This window comes from Strix aluco, chromosome 4 (assembly GCF_031877795.1).
Source record: "Strix aluco isolate bStrAlu1 chromosome 4, bStrAlu1.hap1, whole genome shotgun sequence".
NCBI classification, from domain to species: Eukaryota; Metazoa; Chordata; class Aves; order Strigiformes; family Strigidae; genus Strix; species Strix aluco.
The window spans coordinates 94,149,903-94,165,808 of NC_133934.1; the positions used below are offsets into that span (position 1 = coordinate 94,149,903).

Sequence of the window (15,906 nt, forward strand, 5' to 3'; positions counted from 1 at the left end):
GAGGGCAGGCCTCGGGCAGGGTTCTTGGAGTGGGGGCTGCCTCGATGACAGGGAGCTGGCTTTGGGGGCACTGGGTCCTGCCCTTCATTCTCCTGTCCTTTGGCTCCCTCCCCAGGTAAGGAAGCAATGCTGCAGCAGAAGGATTACGAAACTGCTACCCTCTCGGAGATAAAGGCCCTGCTGAAGAAACATGAGGCCTTTGAGAGCGACCTGGCTGCACACCAGGACCGCGTGGAACAGATTGCTGCTATTGCACAAGAGCTGAAGTACGGCACCCCGGCACATGTCCCATCCTTGGAGCCAGAGAGGCTTAATCAGCTTTGCTCTCTGCCCTCTGGAGAGCCATAAATCAATCCCCATACAAAAATGTTGGGAAGTCCGAGTGTTTCCAAACAGTATCTAGGATACTGCTCTCCAGTATCCGGATGCACCAGAAGAGCAGGCCAGAAAACGGATGAGTCGTGGGTGCTGATGAGGGGGCGGCAAAATTATATTCCCAAGCCAAGTTTCCATCTTCTTCCAGCTTGATACGCTGCTGTGAACCCTTTCCTAAAGAGTCTGACCTGCCGCTGGTGCCTGCTAGGTTTCAGAGTTGCAATGCCATCATACTTTTCCAGGAACAGAAGGAAACAGCAGAAGATAGCAGGCTGTCAGTTTGCTCTCTTTTATCAAAAAAATCCTCCTGATTCTGGCAGGAAAAAAATCTGCTGATGCTTGAGCCTGTTGTGGCCTCTGCTGCCACCTGGGGCCTTTTGCCCCGGGAGTACTGTACCATGTGGACACTGGCTGGCACTTGCTCTGGGACATCCCCACAGCAACTCAGCTCCCTCTCTGCTTCCCCCAGCTTGGAAGCCTTCAGCTCCACTCCTTTTCCTGGAGTGATGAGTGATGCAGCTTCCCAGGAGAAATGGGGTCTCCTCAGGGCGGGAGATTGATTGCTGGGAATAGCAGGCAGGTAAAGAGCTGGCCTCTGCAGCACAGGGAGAGCGGTTTTGAAACCCTGCATGTTTCTTGGCAAAAACAGTCTGAACAACTTGTCTTTGACTTTGTTTCCTATTTTAAAAATATTTATATATCACACTGGCCTATCTCAAGTTAGTGTCTGGGCTAAGATCAGTACTTTTGGTCTGAAGGACTGTTTTTCTCTAAAAAATCAGGATTATTGGATCAAGATCAGTATCTCCTTTAATAACACAGATTTACAGAATTGCTCCCTTGTCCAGTGGAGGATTGACCTTGGAACAGGAGGAGGGTTCAAGGCAATCCTCCATGTCAGTAATATTAAAACCAAGGCTGGCTAGTCAGCAGGCATTAGCTGACCTGCCACTTCCAAAGCACATGCTACGTGCCAGCCAAAGCAGCTGCAGCTCTAAGAGCAACAGGGAAGGCTGGGCCCTAAGCCGGGGGGAGAGATAATTTCTTCCAAAGTGTGAGAACAGCAGGTTCTGCCATCCTTCCAAAAGCCATCTTCCATCTCAGCAAAGAGCCCATGCCCTGAAAAACCATGCCTGAGCTCTTTTCTTCCCCAGAGATACACTGCCAGGGAGATGGAGATGGTCTGGAGGAAGCCACTGCAGCTGCCCATGCCAGGCGTGTTTGGGGGCACAGCACATTCCACTCCCCTGAAGTAGTGGTCCAGCACGGGTGCATTACAAGCCAGGCTTTCAGAAGCAGTTCCTTCATCTGCAGTGCTGGCTCTGCAGCAAAGCAGATCAAGGAACTGATCTGGATTAAAAACCCAGTAAAGAAAAAGTTATTTTTAGCCCAAATCAGTTTCCTGACTAGTTTACCACAAGATTCCACCAACAGTTGTGCCCACACACCTCAGAAGGGCGATACAATAGTGGGAAGAAACAAGGCTGGGGGAGGCAAGAGGAAACTGTTTAAACCTGCGTTACTGCTTAGAGGAATGCTCATCAGATGGCCCAGGGTCACTCAATAGCCCAATGAGTTATTCTGCTTTCTCTTTCGAGGCTGATACTTCCAAGCTTGGCTGATCTTTGCCTGCAGGCTTCTCCCTCTTTGACCATGTGCAGAACAAAGAGCACAAAGCAATATAAAACCACAAGCTTCACCTTACCCCCATGCTCCCCTTTCCCCAGCCGTACTCTTACCAGTCTGTGTTCCATGAGTGCCAGCCTGTAGACATCTCAGCAAAGTACTCCCCATCAGGCATGTAGGAGAGAAACCTACACTGTAATTCTGAGATTGTCTTAAATAAATGAATGGATTGTGTAATTCAGCTATTCCTTGGCACCCATACTATGCAACTCTTAGAACGATCTTCAGCAGTTTCTTTGCATTCGTAATAAAATCTTTGCTGCCCATTGTATTGTACAAGATGCAGGTAATTAGCCTGCATGATGTTGTTAAGCAGAATACAGGGGCATATTGCTCATAATCTGTTTGTTCCCAGTTTGAGCAAAAGTCTATACTCCCTTCCCCCAATACCAAGTTATTCCCATCAGGCAGCCAGCACCAGTGTTTGTTGAGGCCTTGGGTGGTGGTTGTTTTTCTTCCTGTTCTGTGCTGTTGATATACCATAACATAGAGTGTGTCTAAAACTAGATACTGCTGTCTTCCTGGCTCACTTTACTTGCAGAGACCATGAGCTCTTTGTCTGAATCTGTCCTCAAGGCTGATAAAGATTTCTAATGGGTTTCTCTTTCCTCTCCAAAAGGTCCTTATTTGATTTCTTGTCCTTTTTTTCCCCCACCCCTTATAGTGAGCTGGACTATTATGACTCTCCCAGTGTCAATGCCAGGTGCCAGAAGATCTGTGATCAGTGGGATAATCTGGGTGCCCTAACCCAGAAACGTAGAGAAGCCTTGGAGGTGAGACATGTTACAAGTTGGGCCTTTGGGATTATGCGGGTAGGCTGTTTGTGGGAAGCAAGCTGCAGTGGGCACGAACAACCAACTTCAGCTCTTTTGTGCGCTCCTAGAACATCCTGAACTGTAAACAAGGGCTGCATTTCAGTATATTTAGCCTGCTTTTCCCTTTCCAGCCCAATTATGGTGCCATTCATTTGCTCAGGCTATTGATTTATTTCTACTTTTCAGTGTTTTGTAATTTCATTCTGCTTGAAAAGACTGTCCTTGTTTTGTTTTATTTCAAAGGACCTCAGATTTTTCCCTCAGAGGAAAAAATCCATCCTGTATGTAATCTCTTAACAGCAGAGAGACTTTTACTGTAGTGCCTTCCTGGGAGCACCAGGAAAGGAAGGAGCAGCTCAGACGACCCGCATATCTATGTGATTATTCTTCTGTAACCATCTTTCCTGATTTTCTTTCTCTTTTTGTGCATGCCCAGAGGACAGAGAAGCTACTGGAGACAATTGACCAGTTGTACCTGGAATATGCCAAACGAGCTGCCCCTTTCAATAACTGGATGGAAGGAGCCATGGAGGACCTGCAGGACACATTCATTGTTCACACCATTGAGGAGATCCAGGTACAGAGTAGTCATTTGCACCAGTCAGGCTGGGATAGAGACAAGTCGAGGGTCTTCGGGATTCCTAGTGGTGCCAGATTTGTAGGTCTTTTTTTGGTGCTTCTGCTCTAGTGAGTGAGCCTTAGCAAGGGAAACAAGGAGGAGTATGTTTTTCCTTGATTTCCTCCAAAAACCTGGCTCTGAATAGGTATGAAACATCCTCATGGAATCCTAGCTGGACACAGAGAACTGAAAGTGGATTTTTCAGTGTAACTCCAGAGTCTTATTAGTGAAAGCCTGAAAACTGAGACACTCTTTCAGGGCCCTGTGGGGTTTTTTTAACTCACGTGAGCAAAGCTTAGTGCTGCTCACAGGTTTTGCAGGTCAGTTGTCCCATGTCATGTCCAGGTCATTCGGTCCTGTGTGATAGGATGTGCCATGAGGAGGGCAGCTGTCAAGCTGCCAGCTGGGTTTTGGTGCTGAGCACAAGAAAAATCAGAATTGCCCACTTTGGTGTTGGATTATCATTTGAAGCGAAAGTCATCTTGCCTCCTGCAAGACAATAAAGACAGTATCTTAGTTTTACCCCCTTCTGAAAGGGTGTTACAAAAGCAACTTGAGGTATCGACAGGTAATTTCCAGACCTTTGAGAGCGGGAATTACTCTTCCCTGTGTTGTTGTGGGGATTTCTATTTCTCCTGCTTGATGGGCTCATGAAAACAATCCAAGTCAGCTCTTTGCAGGAATGGCTGACAGGAACGTGGCCATCAGTGAGGCAGCGAATGGAAGACCCAACAGCGGACGCTGTGTAGCCAGTGGGGCAGAGGGGTAGTGAAATAGCCCTGCTATCAGCCTGGTATCAGCTCTGTCACTGAGCTGCAACTTGTTTCTTCCACCCTTCCCTCCTGAACAAAGGGGTTCATTAAGTCTTTCATAATGCAGAACAAATCTGAAGAGCATTTAAACGTTTCCATCGTCTCTTTGTGACTGTTTGCAGTATCTTTCCCAGCCCCCCAGACTTGCATTACATCTCTATGGCCACTGCAGCAGCTGCAAAGTAATGAGTCACCATGTAAGGAAGCAATTTTACAAAAAGTAGTTATAGTGTGTGTGTTGTAAGAGTGGTCAATCATGCAGTTTACTTTCATTCCCTCTTCTGTCCACACTGCTCCCTCGATTATCCCTGCACACGCCTCTCTGTCCCCCATTCGTTTTGCTGTCTCTTTCCCTGCGTTTGCTTCCCTAGTGTTGATCTTCCAGGCTTCTGGGATGAAGTACCTTAAAGGCCTGTAGAAGCCGTGGGAGATGAGCCAGGACCAACTGGCTTGTCAGCTGTCCACAAACTACCAGCAAGCGTGCCCCCACCACCGGTCCTTGGAGCACAGTCTGAGCACCACAGCAAGACGGGGAACAGAAAGGGCCTGTTGTGTTCAGGGAGAAGGAGCTGGTTTTCAGCAGCAGGAGCATATGTTGCCTGTGCAAGTTTGCTGTTGGCTGGAAGACCTTCACCTAGTTGTAACTGACTCTGATCAGACTGAATCTGACTCTTGTTATTCATCCAGAGCTATCTTAGGTGTAGAACTAGTGCATACCTAGTGGGAGAAGAGAAAGGTGGCACGTTTACTCTAGTGAGATATGACTGCTTTATAGTAATGCTAGTAGTCAGATCTTCTTCCCAAAGGGGCTGACAGGCAGTCACTGAGCAGTGCTGGAGAAATAGTTCCCCCTAAATTATGAACCAAAATTATTCCACCATTTTCTGGGATATAATCTCTGTCACTGATCAACATGGGAGAGAAACAGAGGGAAAACAAGACCACATCATCTAACTACTTTCAACAGCCTGTTTAGTAATGCTGAGAGAACCCGAAAAGTGTATTAGAGCTTTGTAGCTGGGAATATGTAAGCTTTTGCAGTCACTTCTGCAGGAATATGTTTGCTGAAGAGGCTATCCAGTAGCTAATGCTCTTACCTTCCCTTTGCTGCTGCCTTCCTTCTGCAGGGATTGACCACAGCCCACGAACAGTTCAAAGCCACTTTGCCAGATGCCGACAAGGAGCGACAGGCCATCCTGGGAATCCACAATGAAGTCTCAAAGATTGTCCAGACATACCATGTCAACATGGCAGGAACGAATCCTTACACTACGATCACCCCACACGAGATCAATGGCAAATGGGAACATGTGAGTTCTTTCCAACCTTGCAAGTTGGTGTGGGAGGATGCCACTGCTCAGTCACTGGTGCCCCAGGAGATGGATTATTTACTCTTCAGTTACCCTCTCATGCCTACTGCTGAGCTTTTTTTTCTTTTTGTCGTTTGTTTTTGGCTCAATTGCCAAGTGCTTGGGAAGTGGAAGAGATCTTTTATATAAATGCCTAAGGGGTGTCAGATTCCTTTTGCTTGCTATTTTTATAATGAAAGATGCTAAATTAAAAGCTTTGGGGTTTTCACTCTTCAGTCGACCTGATAAGTAAGTATGGCATGTGAGTCAGTATCCTTCTTCACCATTCAACCCTTCAGATGTTTTATCTCCACAGCTAAGTAGCATTCCCTTGCTGTAATCCTAAAAGAGCAGCTACTCTCCATACCAGCTGTGCTGATGGTTCTTACTACTAAATGAGATCACCAGAGTGAGATCTGAACAGGGTCCTGCAATTCAGTTAACATAAGCCACCGAGAACCCAAGTAATGAATGGAAGCTGCTTCTGGTCTTCCATGGCCCGAGATGAGGTTGCAGCATGTACCCTACAGCAGATAGGATTCACATTCCACAAGCCTTTCCAGTGTGTCCTAAACTATATGACTGCTTGTTGTCAGTGCGAACACCCACTCCTCCCTTCCTTGCAATTCTGCATTTCTACATTTCCTTTACATGTGCCTTTGTATGTATAAACTGCACACTTTGTTACTCTTTGCTGTAGGTGCGGCAACTGGTTCCCAGAAGGGATCAAGCCCTGATGGAAGAACATGCTCGCCAGCAGCAAAATGAGCGACTTCGTAAACAGTTTGGCGCGCAGGCCAATGTCATTGGACCCTGGATCCAGACCAAGATGGAGGTAGTGCTTTGCTCATTTTGAAACAGTCTGTTTTCCTCTGTGATCTTCACTGATGTTCTTATCCTTGGTCTTTCTTGACCACTGTCATGGTCATTCTTCCTTCAGGTTACAGCAAGAAAAGCTTTCATAGAAAATATGGAGAGTCTCAAGATTGATATTGGTTACTGAAGCGCTTGGTTACTTTTCTTCCCCATGCTCTTTACTACAGAGATAAAAACCATGACTTAAAATGGGGAACACTGATATTTTAATAGAGTTGTGTTTATATGCAGCAAGTTAAAGACCCTACATCAGAGGCATATTTTGTGTAACTGCTTTGACAGCAATGGTCTTGATACACATGACAAAATAAATATAATTAACATATCAAACATCAGCAGAAGAGACATTTTTAAGGGAGATCTTCTCTCCTTAGGTAAGATTTGAGTTAAAGGAATTGGAGTTGATAAAATGGAAAAATATGAATCTATTACTGATGGCAGGAGCTGTAAAGAAGAGAGAAATTGCAGAAATACGTCTGTATGAGGGGACTAAGTTAGTGGCAAACAATACATCAGAAAAAGATCTGGCTTGGTACGTTACTAGCTTATGAACTGCAGTTTCCTTATGTTTTATATCCTTGTATTAGATACATCTCATGTGACTCACCTCAATTGGAAAATGTTCAGGGCTCTGCTAAAATTTTTGCTGACACTGTCTCGGTTCATTTAAAGTAACTGCTCCATGAGACTTTTTTTTTTCAAATCATCATTCTATATGAGCGTGAAATAGCTGCAATAAATGTCAAGCACGTTGAGGCTTGTCCTTCCAATGGGGTCTAACTCCTTTGTCTTTGCTAATGCAGGAGATTGGCCGTATTTCAATAGAGATGCATGGGACCCTGGAGGACCAGCTCAACCACTTGCGGCAGTATGAGAAAAGCATTGTGAATTACAAACCAAAGATTGACCAGTTGGAAGGAGACCACCAACAGATCCAGGAAGCGCTTATCTTTGACAACAAGCACACCAACTACACCATGGAGGTAAAAGTTTTGGCTGCAGATCAGCCAGCCTCATCTGCTGTGGCCAGTTAGCATCAGCCACATCTAGCTCTGGCAACATGTTGTGATTCCCAGGAAAATGGAGAGCTTGACAATGTGGCCAAGCATGCAACAACATGTCGCTGAATTTTTTTTTTTTGCCTTGCTGTACTTCATGCCAACTCATTCCAATGTACTTCCAAATATAGACAATAGAAATAACCTGAATGAGACCAACAGTATTGCTTGAAAAATTGGCTGGTCTTGTTTCTCCTGCCACCCAATTGTGGCAGCCTATTAGCTGGATTAGAAAGACTAAGGGAGTGCTGGTGATTTTGAGCTGCCACAGCCTGGCAGAAGAAAAAAGTCCAACAAAAGCTTTTTAAAATCGGAGTCTGGCTTTCTGTTGACAACGTGAGGTTTCCTGGAAGCAATCTGAGTTCAACATGAGTCCAGCAGAACACAGATGGGCTTTGAAACTTGCCTTTTGGTTTCTGGCCAGCTCTCCATTAAGCAGCAGCAGAGGCAGTGGAGCACCAGTGTCTTCTAAGGACTGTGGTTTATTTATTTTCTTGGTAAGGAGAGTTTTCTGCCCAACTAAATCCTACAAGCACTGGTTTTGATTCTCATGTGTGTTAAAGGCCCACAATATGTTGCTCTGACAAGGCAAAGGAACTTTAATAGGACCAAGACTTTCTTAAGATCAGGAACTGGCCTGTTGTCTCACACTGCAGATGAGAAGGAAGCTTTTCTGAGCAAATGGACTTCTCTTGCCTTGGCCACCGGGATTGTTTAATTTGCAACAAGTGGCACATTCAGTCCACTGGCCTCAGAGGCAGAAGAGCTACTTTTTAATTTTAAAATTGTCCTGTCCTCTTTTTCCAGCATATCCGAGTGGGCTGGGAGCAGTTACTAACAACAATTGCTAGAACCATCAACGAAGTGGAAAACCAGATTTTGACCCGTGATGCCAAAGGAATCAGCCAGGAACAGATGAACGAGTTCCGGGCTTCTTTCAACCATTTTGACAGGGTAAGTCAGTGCAGACTGCAGCTTGGTAAGCTACAAGCTTCCATGTAGACTGCACAGTGCAATGAAGAAAAAAAAAGACACTGTGTTAAAACTAGGTCAATTGAAGATTTTCATTCTTAAAAACACCACTCCTGTGGAGCAGTTATTCCTGTGAAGAATGCTAAGTGATCATTGTGCTGGGAGGAGAAGTATATCTTCACAGGAAACTGCTACGTTTCCTGATAAAGCTAAAGTATGGAAAAGTTTGAAGGCTTATTTAGGAAATTAGACTTCTACCCCATCTTCTCCAGAGAACAGATTATTAGCTTGATTTATAAAATTCTGTAGAGCATCTGTCCTGCACTCTGACATACCATCATATAAACCTGTATTGAAGTAACTAATATTGCTCTTGTATGGAGCAAACAGGAGGACCTATGCACACCACGGCATTGCATGATGTAGATAAACCCTGATGTAAAGCCTGCCTTGCCTTACTGCGGAAATACATGCCAAGGCACTAACAGGTGCAGTAAGAAAGGAATTCCTTAAAGGAAATTCTCCTCCCCTCCTATTTGACAGCTGTCTGCAGCTCTTCCTTCTACAACCTGTATCACAAAGGTGTCATGCAGGGAAGCAGAGACAGCAGCCCAAGCCTGAAACCAGCTCCATTATCAACCCCTTCAATGTTGTCTGGAAATCCATGAGCAGCCTGCAGAGATACTAAGTCAGTGATGCAAATATAGGTTGCTCTCCACCACTTGCTGCACCAGCCAGACTGTTTGAAAGGTCTCCAGAGAACAGGGCTGCTGCCTGCCCTCAGAGATTGACAACACTTTCAGATTCCTGAATGCTGGCTGTTCCAGCCCTTCTCTAGCTGCCTAAGAAAAACAAACCCATGGCTGCTTTTCTTAGCAGAGGAACCCATAAAGCCCTGTAGATTTTATATTTTGATCTTCATATCATTTGCCCCTTCCTCCACAACAGTCTGAATGATAATGCAGAGAGAACATGGGTTTCCCATCTTCGACTATGTATTTGATTTATGAAGACTTAATGCTGACTTTAAAAGCTGATTTTTCAAGGAAAATTGCTTGGGATTAGCCCCACCGTCCTGTCTGTAGATTCCTTGATCTGGCCAGAGATGGTGGTGGCAGGCAGGGGCTTTTCAGTGCTTGGGGGGTGTCCTGAGCTAAAATTCTGCAGGGTGGATGGGAGTCTCAGTTCCTGTGGTAGCTTGTGTATAGTTTGATGATCCAAACACTGGGGGAGTGGGGAATGAGCAAAGGGAAGAGCAGCTGCCAAGCCGCGTTGTGCTGCGCTGTGCAGCAGTGCTGTTTGCAGAGCTGAGCACTTGAAATAGCTTTGCCAGTCAAAGCTCCACCTCATGTGCAGGTCTCATAAATACAGCCATAACACTGCTCCCCTGAGCTTCAGCTGTTTTTCCATGTCTGCTCCTGGGATGCCCTGACAGCTAAGCTTCCTTGGGTGTGTTGCCAAACATACCTGCCCTCATCTACTCCTTTAGTGGGACTTTTGACTAGAAGATTAAGGCAATGCTTCCCACTGCCTCTGCCTGCTTACCTGCACTCCGGGTTACTAGTGAAACACAGGGCTTCTGACACTACGGATAACAAGCAGTAACACAAGTAATTCACTTGGGAGATGGAGATCTTGAGGCTTCTGAGCACCAACTGGTTTTTGTCATTCAAATGCTCTCAAGATGTGACAAGCGCTCTGAGAAGGAACTGTTCCAAGAGCATTTTTAGCACATCCTGAAATGTCATTGTGATATCTAATGTTGTGCACTTTTTATTTTTCTTCCCTGTCTTTCCATCTGCATGTCATCCTTCCTCTCTCCTCACCCACTGCATGGTGCACCTATTTGTTGTCCTTCCACCTCCCTCTGATCTCCTCTGTGTCTCCCTTCCTTCTGCCCCACACCGTCACCCCACTGGCACTGCATGTCCTGCTGCCTGGCACACCGCATAACCAGGACCACTCCGGCACACTTGGCCCTGAGGAATTCAAAGCCTGTCTCATCAGCTTGGGTTACGATATTGGAAACGATGCACAGGTACTGAATGCTAGTGGTGAACACAGCCAGATGTTAAACTGTGAAAAAATAACAGTTTTTTCCTTTCTTTTCTTGTTTGTCTTAATCCGTCATTGCTGTTCTTGTGTTTGACTATATATACATCACTTTTCTATACTACTTCCTCTCTAAATGTACTTTGGTATCTATTCCTTCTTAATTCCCTAATTGTTTGTCTTGGGATAATTCCTTTTATGTCTTCAAACTATTCCATTTACTTCTGTGTCACTTAACACTCCTTTTCCTGTCCATCCCTCAATCTGTCTGGCTTGATATCTTCATTCCTTTTTTTCATCATCAATATGTCCCTCGTGTGTAAACTATTCCATGTCCAAAACCACCTTTGCTTCCTCATGGTTTCACAAACTACCTTTCCTCTGTTTTTCATTGTCCTGTAAATCCTTTCTTCCATCTCCTCCCCCTGAAACTCATTCTTTGTAATGTCTCCTGTGGGTTCATTTCTCCCTGGACTGGTCTCCCTTTTCTCTCTTGGCTTTTTCCATCTTTGCATCATTCCCTGTAGAAGAAGACTGGTATGATGGATTGTGAAGATTTCCGAGCCTGCCTTATCTCCATGGGTTACAATATGGTAATGTAGAGCCCTCTGTCACTCCTGTTCAAAGTGATTCTTGTAGGCACCATCAAAAATAAAGGGAGAATATGTCATGAAGCACGGTAAATACAGCCTATTTTCCAGAATTATCAGCAATGGATGTTAAATCTAGTATTAGTTGTACACATAAAATTCTTGTCTCTCAGTGGTAGCTGAAGGTAAAAAAATGGAAAACATTGTCTAATTCCTGTATATTTCAAATAAGAATTATATTTATTAAACTGTGTAGCTACAAGTGGAAGAAACAATAAACTGCACAGCACACACAACTTCCCCAGCCCTAAGTATCAGTTGAACTCATCTGGAAGTATACATGATCTGATTTCTGAATACACTCAAACGCTGCTCCTCTCATTCCTGCCATTTATTTCACATCAATCTTCCTGTACTTGTAAGTAAGTTCAAGTTCCAGTCTTCCTCCTCCCCATAGCTTTTCCCCCACTAGAGTACCTGCATATTCAGAACAGTAACATGTGGCACCTCGAGAGGCACAATAACTAATAGGATAAGCTTCACCAAAGACTCATGCTCATCAAAGGGCAGGAGAAGAGCATAGTGCAAAAATATTCAGCTGTACTCTCAGTGTCTTTGCTCCTGATGTCAGGCAAAGCACTGTTTATTCATCTTACTCATCAGCCCAGTATAAATTCAGCCTCTTTAGTGTAGCGTGCCAAGCGGCAGTAACATTTGATTAGATACCTTAATTATTCTGGAAGGTATACTGTTCTAGATGTGTTAGAAGAGCCTGCTCCCAGGAGAAAACTCAGCTCTGCTCTCCCCTCCTCCTTACCTGGGGAGAAAGGAGTCCCGGAGATGAGAATAGATGATCTTACGTTTATATGAAGAAAAAAAAATGCCGCAAACAACACTACAAGGTTTTGGCTTCTGTAGCAAACTTCTTTGTAGGATCTTCCCTGTAAAGGCCACTTCCCCGGGCCACTCCAGATACATGAGTCCTTCTTTCCAAAGCCTGTCTAGTTAAGATGAACCGGATACTATTAAAGACCCCAGAGACATTTCTTCTGGTGATTTCTGTTCTGGCAGCTGAAGAGAACTGTAGAAGTTCTCTTTTAGTAAATGAAAGTAAAAGGATTTGAAGAATGCAGATCTTCAAATATTGCTAGAGACATCTAGCACGACATGTATTACAGAGAGATTTGCATCTTCCCCTGAAGTCTGTGTGATATTGTTCCCTGATAGTAGCATTGTCCTAGAGCTAGGTGGAGCTGGATGTTATCCTAGGGCACAGCTGAGAATGTTTTATTCCAAAGGACAAATGAGTGGGAAGCATTTGTACACAACAGCAAGCTAAAAAAGAATATCCTGATTAAAAAAACAGAAGTGGTTTCTATTTGGCTTTGTTCTTCTAGCTGTGAGATTTGCTGCTGAACAGCTTCTCCCCACTTTCATAGCACCGCTGCCCAAATGTCCAGGCTGACATGACTGTCTTGTTCTCCAGGGAGAGGCCGAGTTTGCCCGCATCATGAGCATCGTTGACCCTAACCGTTTGGGTGTAGTGACGTTCCAGGCCTTCATTGACTTCATGTCCCGGGAAACAGCAGATACAGATACTGCTGACCAGGTTATGGCTTCCTTCAAGATCCTGGCTGGCGATAAGGTCAGGCTCCACACCCTCCTTTCCTGCATCTGCATTGCTCCTGTTTTCCTTTTTTCTCTCATCTCCCGAGAGAAAGTGTGGAGGGAAGCACTCTCTAGCGTGGCAGGTATTTTCACAGGAACATTGTGCAGTGCTGGAGGAGTGCAAGGCTAAAGTGTGGGTTAATGAGCAGCCTGCCAAGGCACTTGAAAGTCCTGTTCAGCTGTCAGTCAGAACTTTGCTGCCCACTCTTGCTTTAAAAATTTAATTAAGAGCTTGGTTGTGATTTGTTATTTTAAAATGTATGAACAAATTCAGCAGATGGTTCTTGATTAGTCTTGAAAAACTATTAATTACTGACAGCTGTGAACTTGAGATGACCTTTCTCAGATATACATGTGTCACTATCCGTTGTTATACAATCAATAGTAGATTTTCATTGAGGATACGTTGTATCTGCAAGAGAAGCATCTTTTAATCATAAAAATTAGTCTAAAGTAGGAAAACTTACAGCATGATACTAAAAGTATTAATTTTCTAAATTTGCATCATCATCATCAGTGGAACCTGCTGAATAAAAAAATTATGTAATCTTATTTTTCTTACATAACAATCCCCCCTAATCTTTTACGTAATTGAACAAATAATACGTACAAGTAATATTAATATATCTATATTTGCTAATGTTTTTATTCATCTCACTTCAATTGTTGGACACCATTTCTTAGACTGTAATGAGTTACCCTTAAATCCAGCACTGGTTTCCATGTCTCACTAATAATCTTTTCATAATCTGTAATGTAGAAACCCATGATACCCATCCTTTAGGCATCTGCCTGACTGAAGCCAGTCCTATTGTCTTTCAAGACCTGAAAATCCCACATTATTCAGATAAGCTAATCACTGAATAAATAGGTACTTTTGGATACAGTATTACTTACTCATTTACTCTGTACAGTATGTTAAATATACTTGTCAGTTTTTAATATGCTCTAGTGACTATAACATGAATCAGTATTTCATTATGAAGAAAAATACCTCTTACTCACTCCAGTCATTAAACTGAAAGGTGGGGGGGAGGGGGAATAAAAAGTCACAGGAGAGAGAGAGATGGTGTGAAACCTGAACCATTGTTCAGACAGACTGCAAATGCCCATGAGTCAGTTAGCTAAAGACAACATACTGCTTAGCAAACAGGCAGCTACTGTTACCTCCTGCATGGAGAGAAGCCAGGCTACCTCAGCTCAGTGAGTCTCCAGAAGCTGAATTTACATAAGACGTCGTGCTTGCTTATTAAAAATGTGTGCTGTGAAAGGCAAGGATTGTTGGGGGAACTGTGGAAGCAATACAAAGTGTTTGCTTGTCTGCTGCCTGCACTGGTGCCGCCAGCCGGAGCTAGTGGGAATGGCTCCTTCCTCGCTCTGAAGAGGGGGAACAGCAATTCCCAAGCAGCACAAGCAGCTGTTACCTCCTGCCAGTGAGGGACAGGGTCCAAGTGAAATCTCTGCTTCCTCCCATTTGCTTTCAGCAGGACCTACCCTGTCAACGGGAAGGCACAGTCTTAGACTAACACCTTACCTTACTTACCTCCAGGTCTTTTCCTTAGGTGTGCCAGCATCTCTCCTGCAAAAACAATCTTTGTCTCCATCGTAAAAACCATTTTCTTGCCAGAATGGTAGGGGGTGACTGCATTTCCTCCCAAGGTGTATGCGCACAGCTCCCTGTGTGGGTGTGCAGTACTAGTGTAGTTGCTGGGGTCCTGTCCCTGAGTGTTGTCTGCTGCCCTGGGGGGACAGGGGTTGGTTGTTCCTCTGAGGAAGGTCAGTTTTCTGAACGTAACAATCACCTTATCGTTTGTCCTCGTTGCAGAACTACATCACTGTGGATGAATTACGGCGGGAACTGCCTCCTGATCAGGCTGAATACTGCATTGCTAGAATGGCACCCTACAATGGCCGTGATGCTGTACCCGGTGCCCTGGACTACATGTCCTTCTCCACGGCACTCTACGGCGAAAGTGACCTTTAACTTTTTTCTGTCCCACCACACGCTCCCTCCCCTCTCCCCCGTCCGACACGCCCTTCTTTCTCTTTGCAAAGCAGCCTCTGCTCCGCTCTTTTTTGTGTTTCCCTGTTTTGCTTCAGATAACAGATCACATTTTTAAGTGGGGGGGGGAGGACATTGACATGGCACCGCCTACCTTGCCCTTGAAATGACAGTTTACAAAATTATTTTGTGCAAAAAAGTTAAGTTTTAAAAAGAACAGACATATTTTATTATAGAAAAAGGTATTTTTCTCCACCAGATTGAAACTTAAAAAGAAAATGTTAAAATATTGCACCAAATATTTTTTGTTGTGACATAGAAAGTCGAGCACAATGTTACATTCCATCCTTTCCAAAAAGAACCAAACAACAACAAAACGCCACTTGTTCTGTTAACTTTTACATTTGCGTATGTCTCTTATCACGTTTATCTTGGGAGGGGGGAAGGCACACAAGTGCATGTGTTTGCTGGTTCACTCATTTCATGAAAATATTTTATGATAAACTTTTGAAATTGCTGTGTTTTCTAGGGAAAAAAATAATGTACACAGCTCCTGTTTTCATATTTAATTAAAAAATACAATATGCCTCCTATGTTTATCAGTGCACAACTTTTTTTGTTGCTGAGAGTTGTCTGGTTTCAGAACATGAAGCTTGAGAGTTGGTAACTTTGATATTGCTTGTCACAAACCATATTAAAAATTTCTTGTGATAACAAATCTAGACTTTATTCATTTGTATAGTAAAATTGTTTAATCCTATGTAGTTAAAACCACAAACATGATGAGAATCCAAAATTAATGGTTTTTAAATTGAAATTACAGTACTTTAAAGGTAAGCTTCCTTTCCCCCTTAACCTTTTCATTCTTGTTGAATGATGTTGGAATTTCCACAGCTTTCTTACTACTTTAAATTAATGTCTTATATAATTTTTAACCATCCCTGATACACCCACATCTCTAGGAACAATACTCTTGTTGTTCCTTAAAACCCAGCACAGACTGTGTTTCCTTAAAGAACACACTCAAACTGT

At 44.0% G+C, this 15,906-nt stretch overlaps 1 protein-coding gene across 8 annotated transcripts in view; it reads left to right on the forward strand.

The window, feature by feature from the left end:
• The window catches only part of ACTN1 (actinin alpha 1), a 92,762-nt gene extending 77,170 nt beyond the window's left edge, over positions 1–15,592 (forward strand). For 3 of the 8 annotated variants that reach the window (XM_074824393.1, XM_074824394.1, XM_074824400.1), the window contains 10 exons: positions 116–266; positions 2,726–2,834; positions 3,313–3,453; positions 5,435–5,617; positions 6,357–6,491; positions 7,336–7,515; positions 8,398–8,544; positions 10,520–10,600; positions 12,691–12,849; positions 14,698–15,592. In XM_074824393.1, the coding sequence (XP_074680494.1) occupies positions 116–266; positions 2,726–2,834; positions 3,313–3,453; positions 5,435–5,617; positions 6,357–6,491; positions 7,336–7,515; positions 8,398–8,544; positions 10,520–10,600; positions 12,691–12,849; positions 14,698–14,856 (1,445 nt within the window). In that variant the 3' untranslated portion in view covers positions 14,857–15,592. Of the gene's footprint in view, positions 1–115; positions 267–2,725; positions 2,835–3,312; positions 3,454–5,434; positions 5,618–6,356; positions 6,492–7,335; positions 7,516–8,397; positions 8,545–10,519; positions 10,601–11,141; positions 11,208–12,690; positions 12,850–14,697 lie in introns of all 8 variants that reach the window. The other 5 variants (XM_074824401.1, XM_074824402.1, XM_074824397.1 and 2 more) reach the window with 3 other exon arrangements.
• Positions 15,593–15,906: the final 314 nt, after the last annotated feature.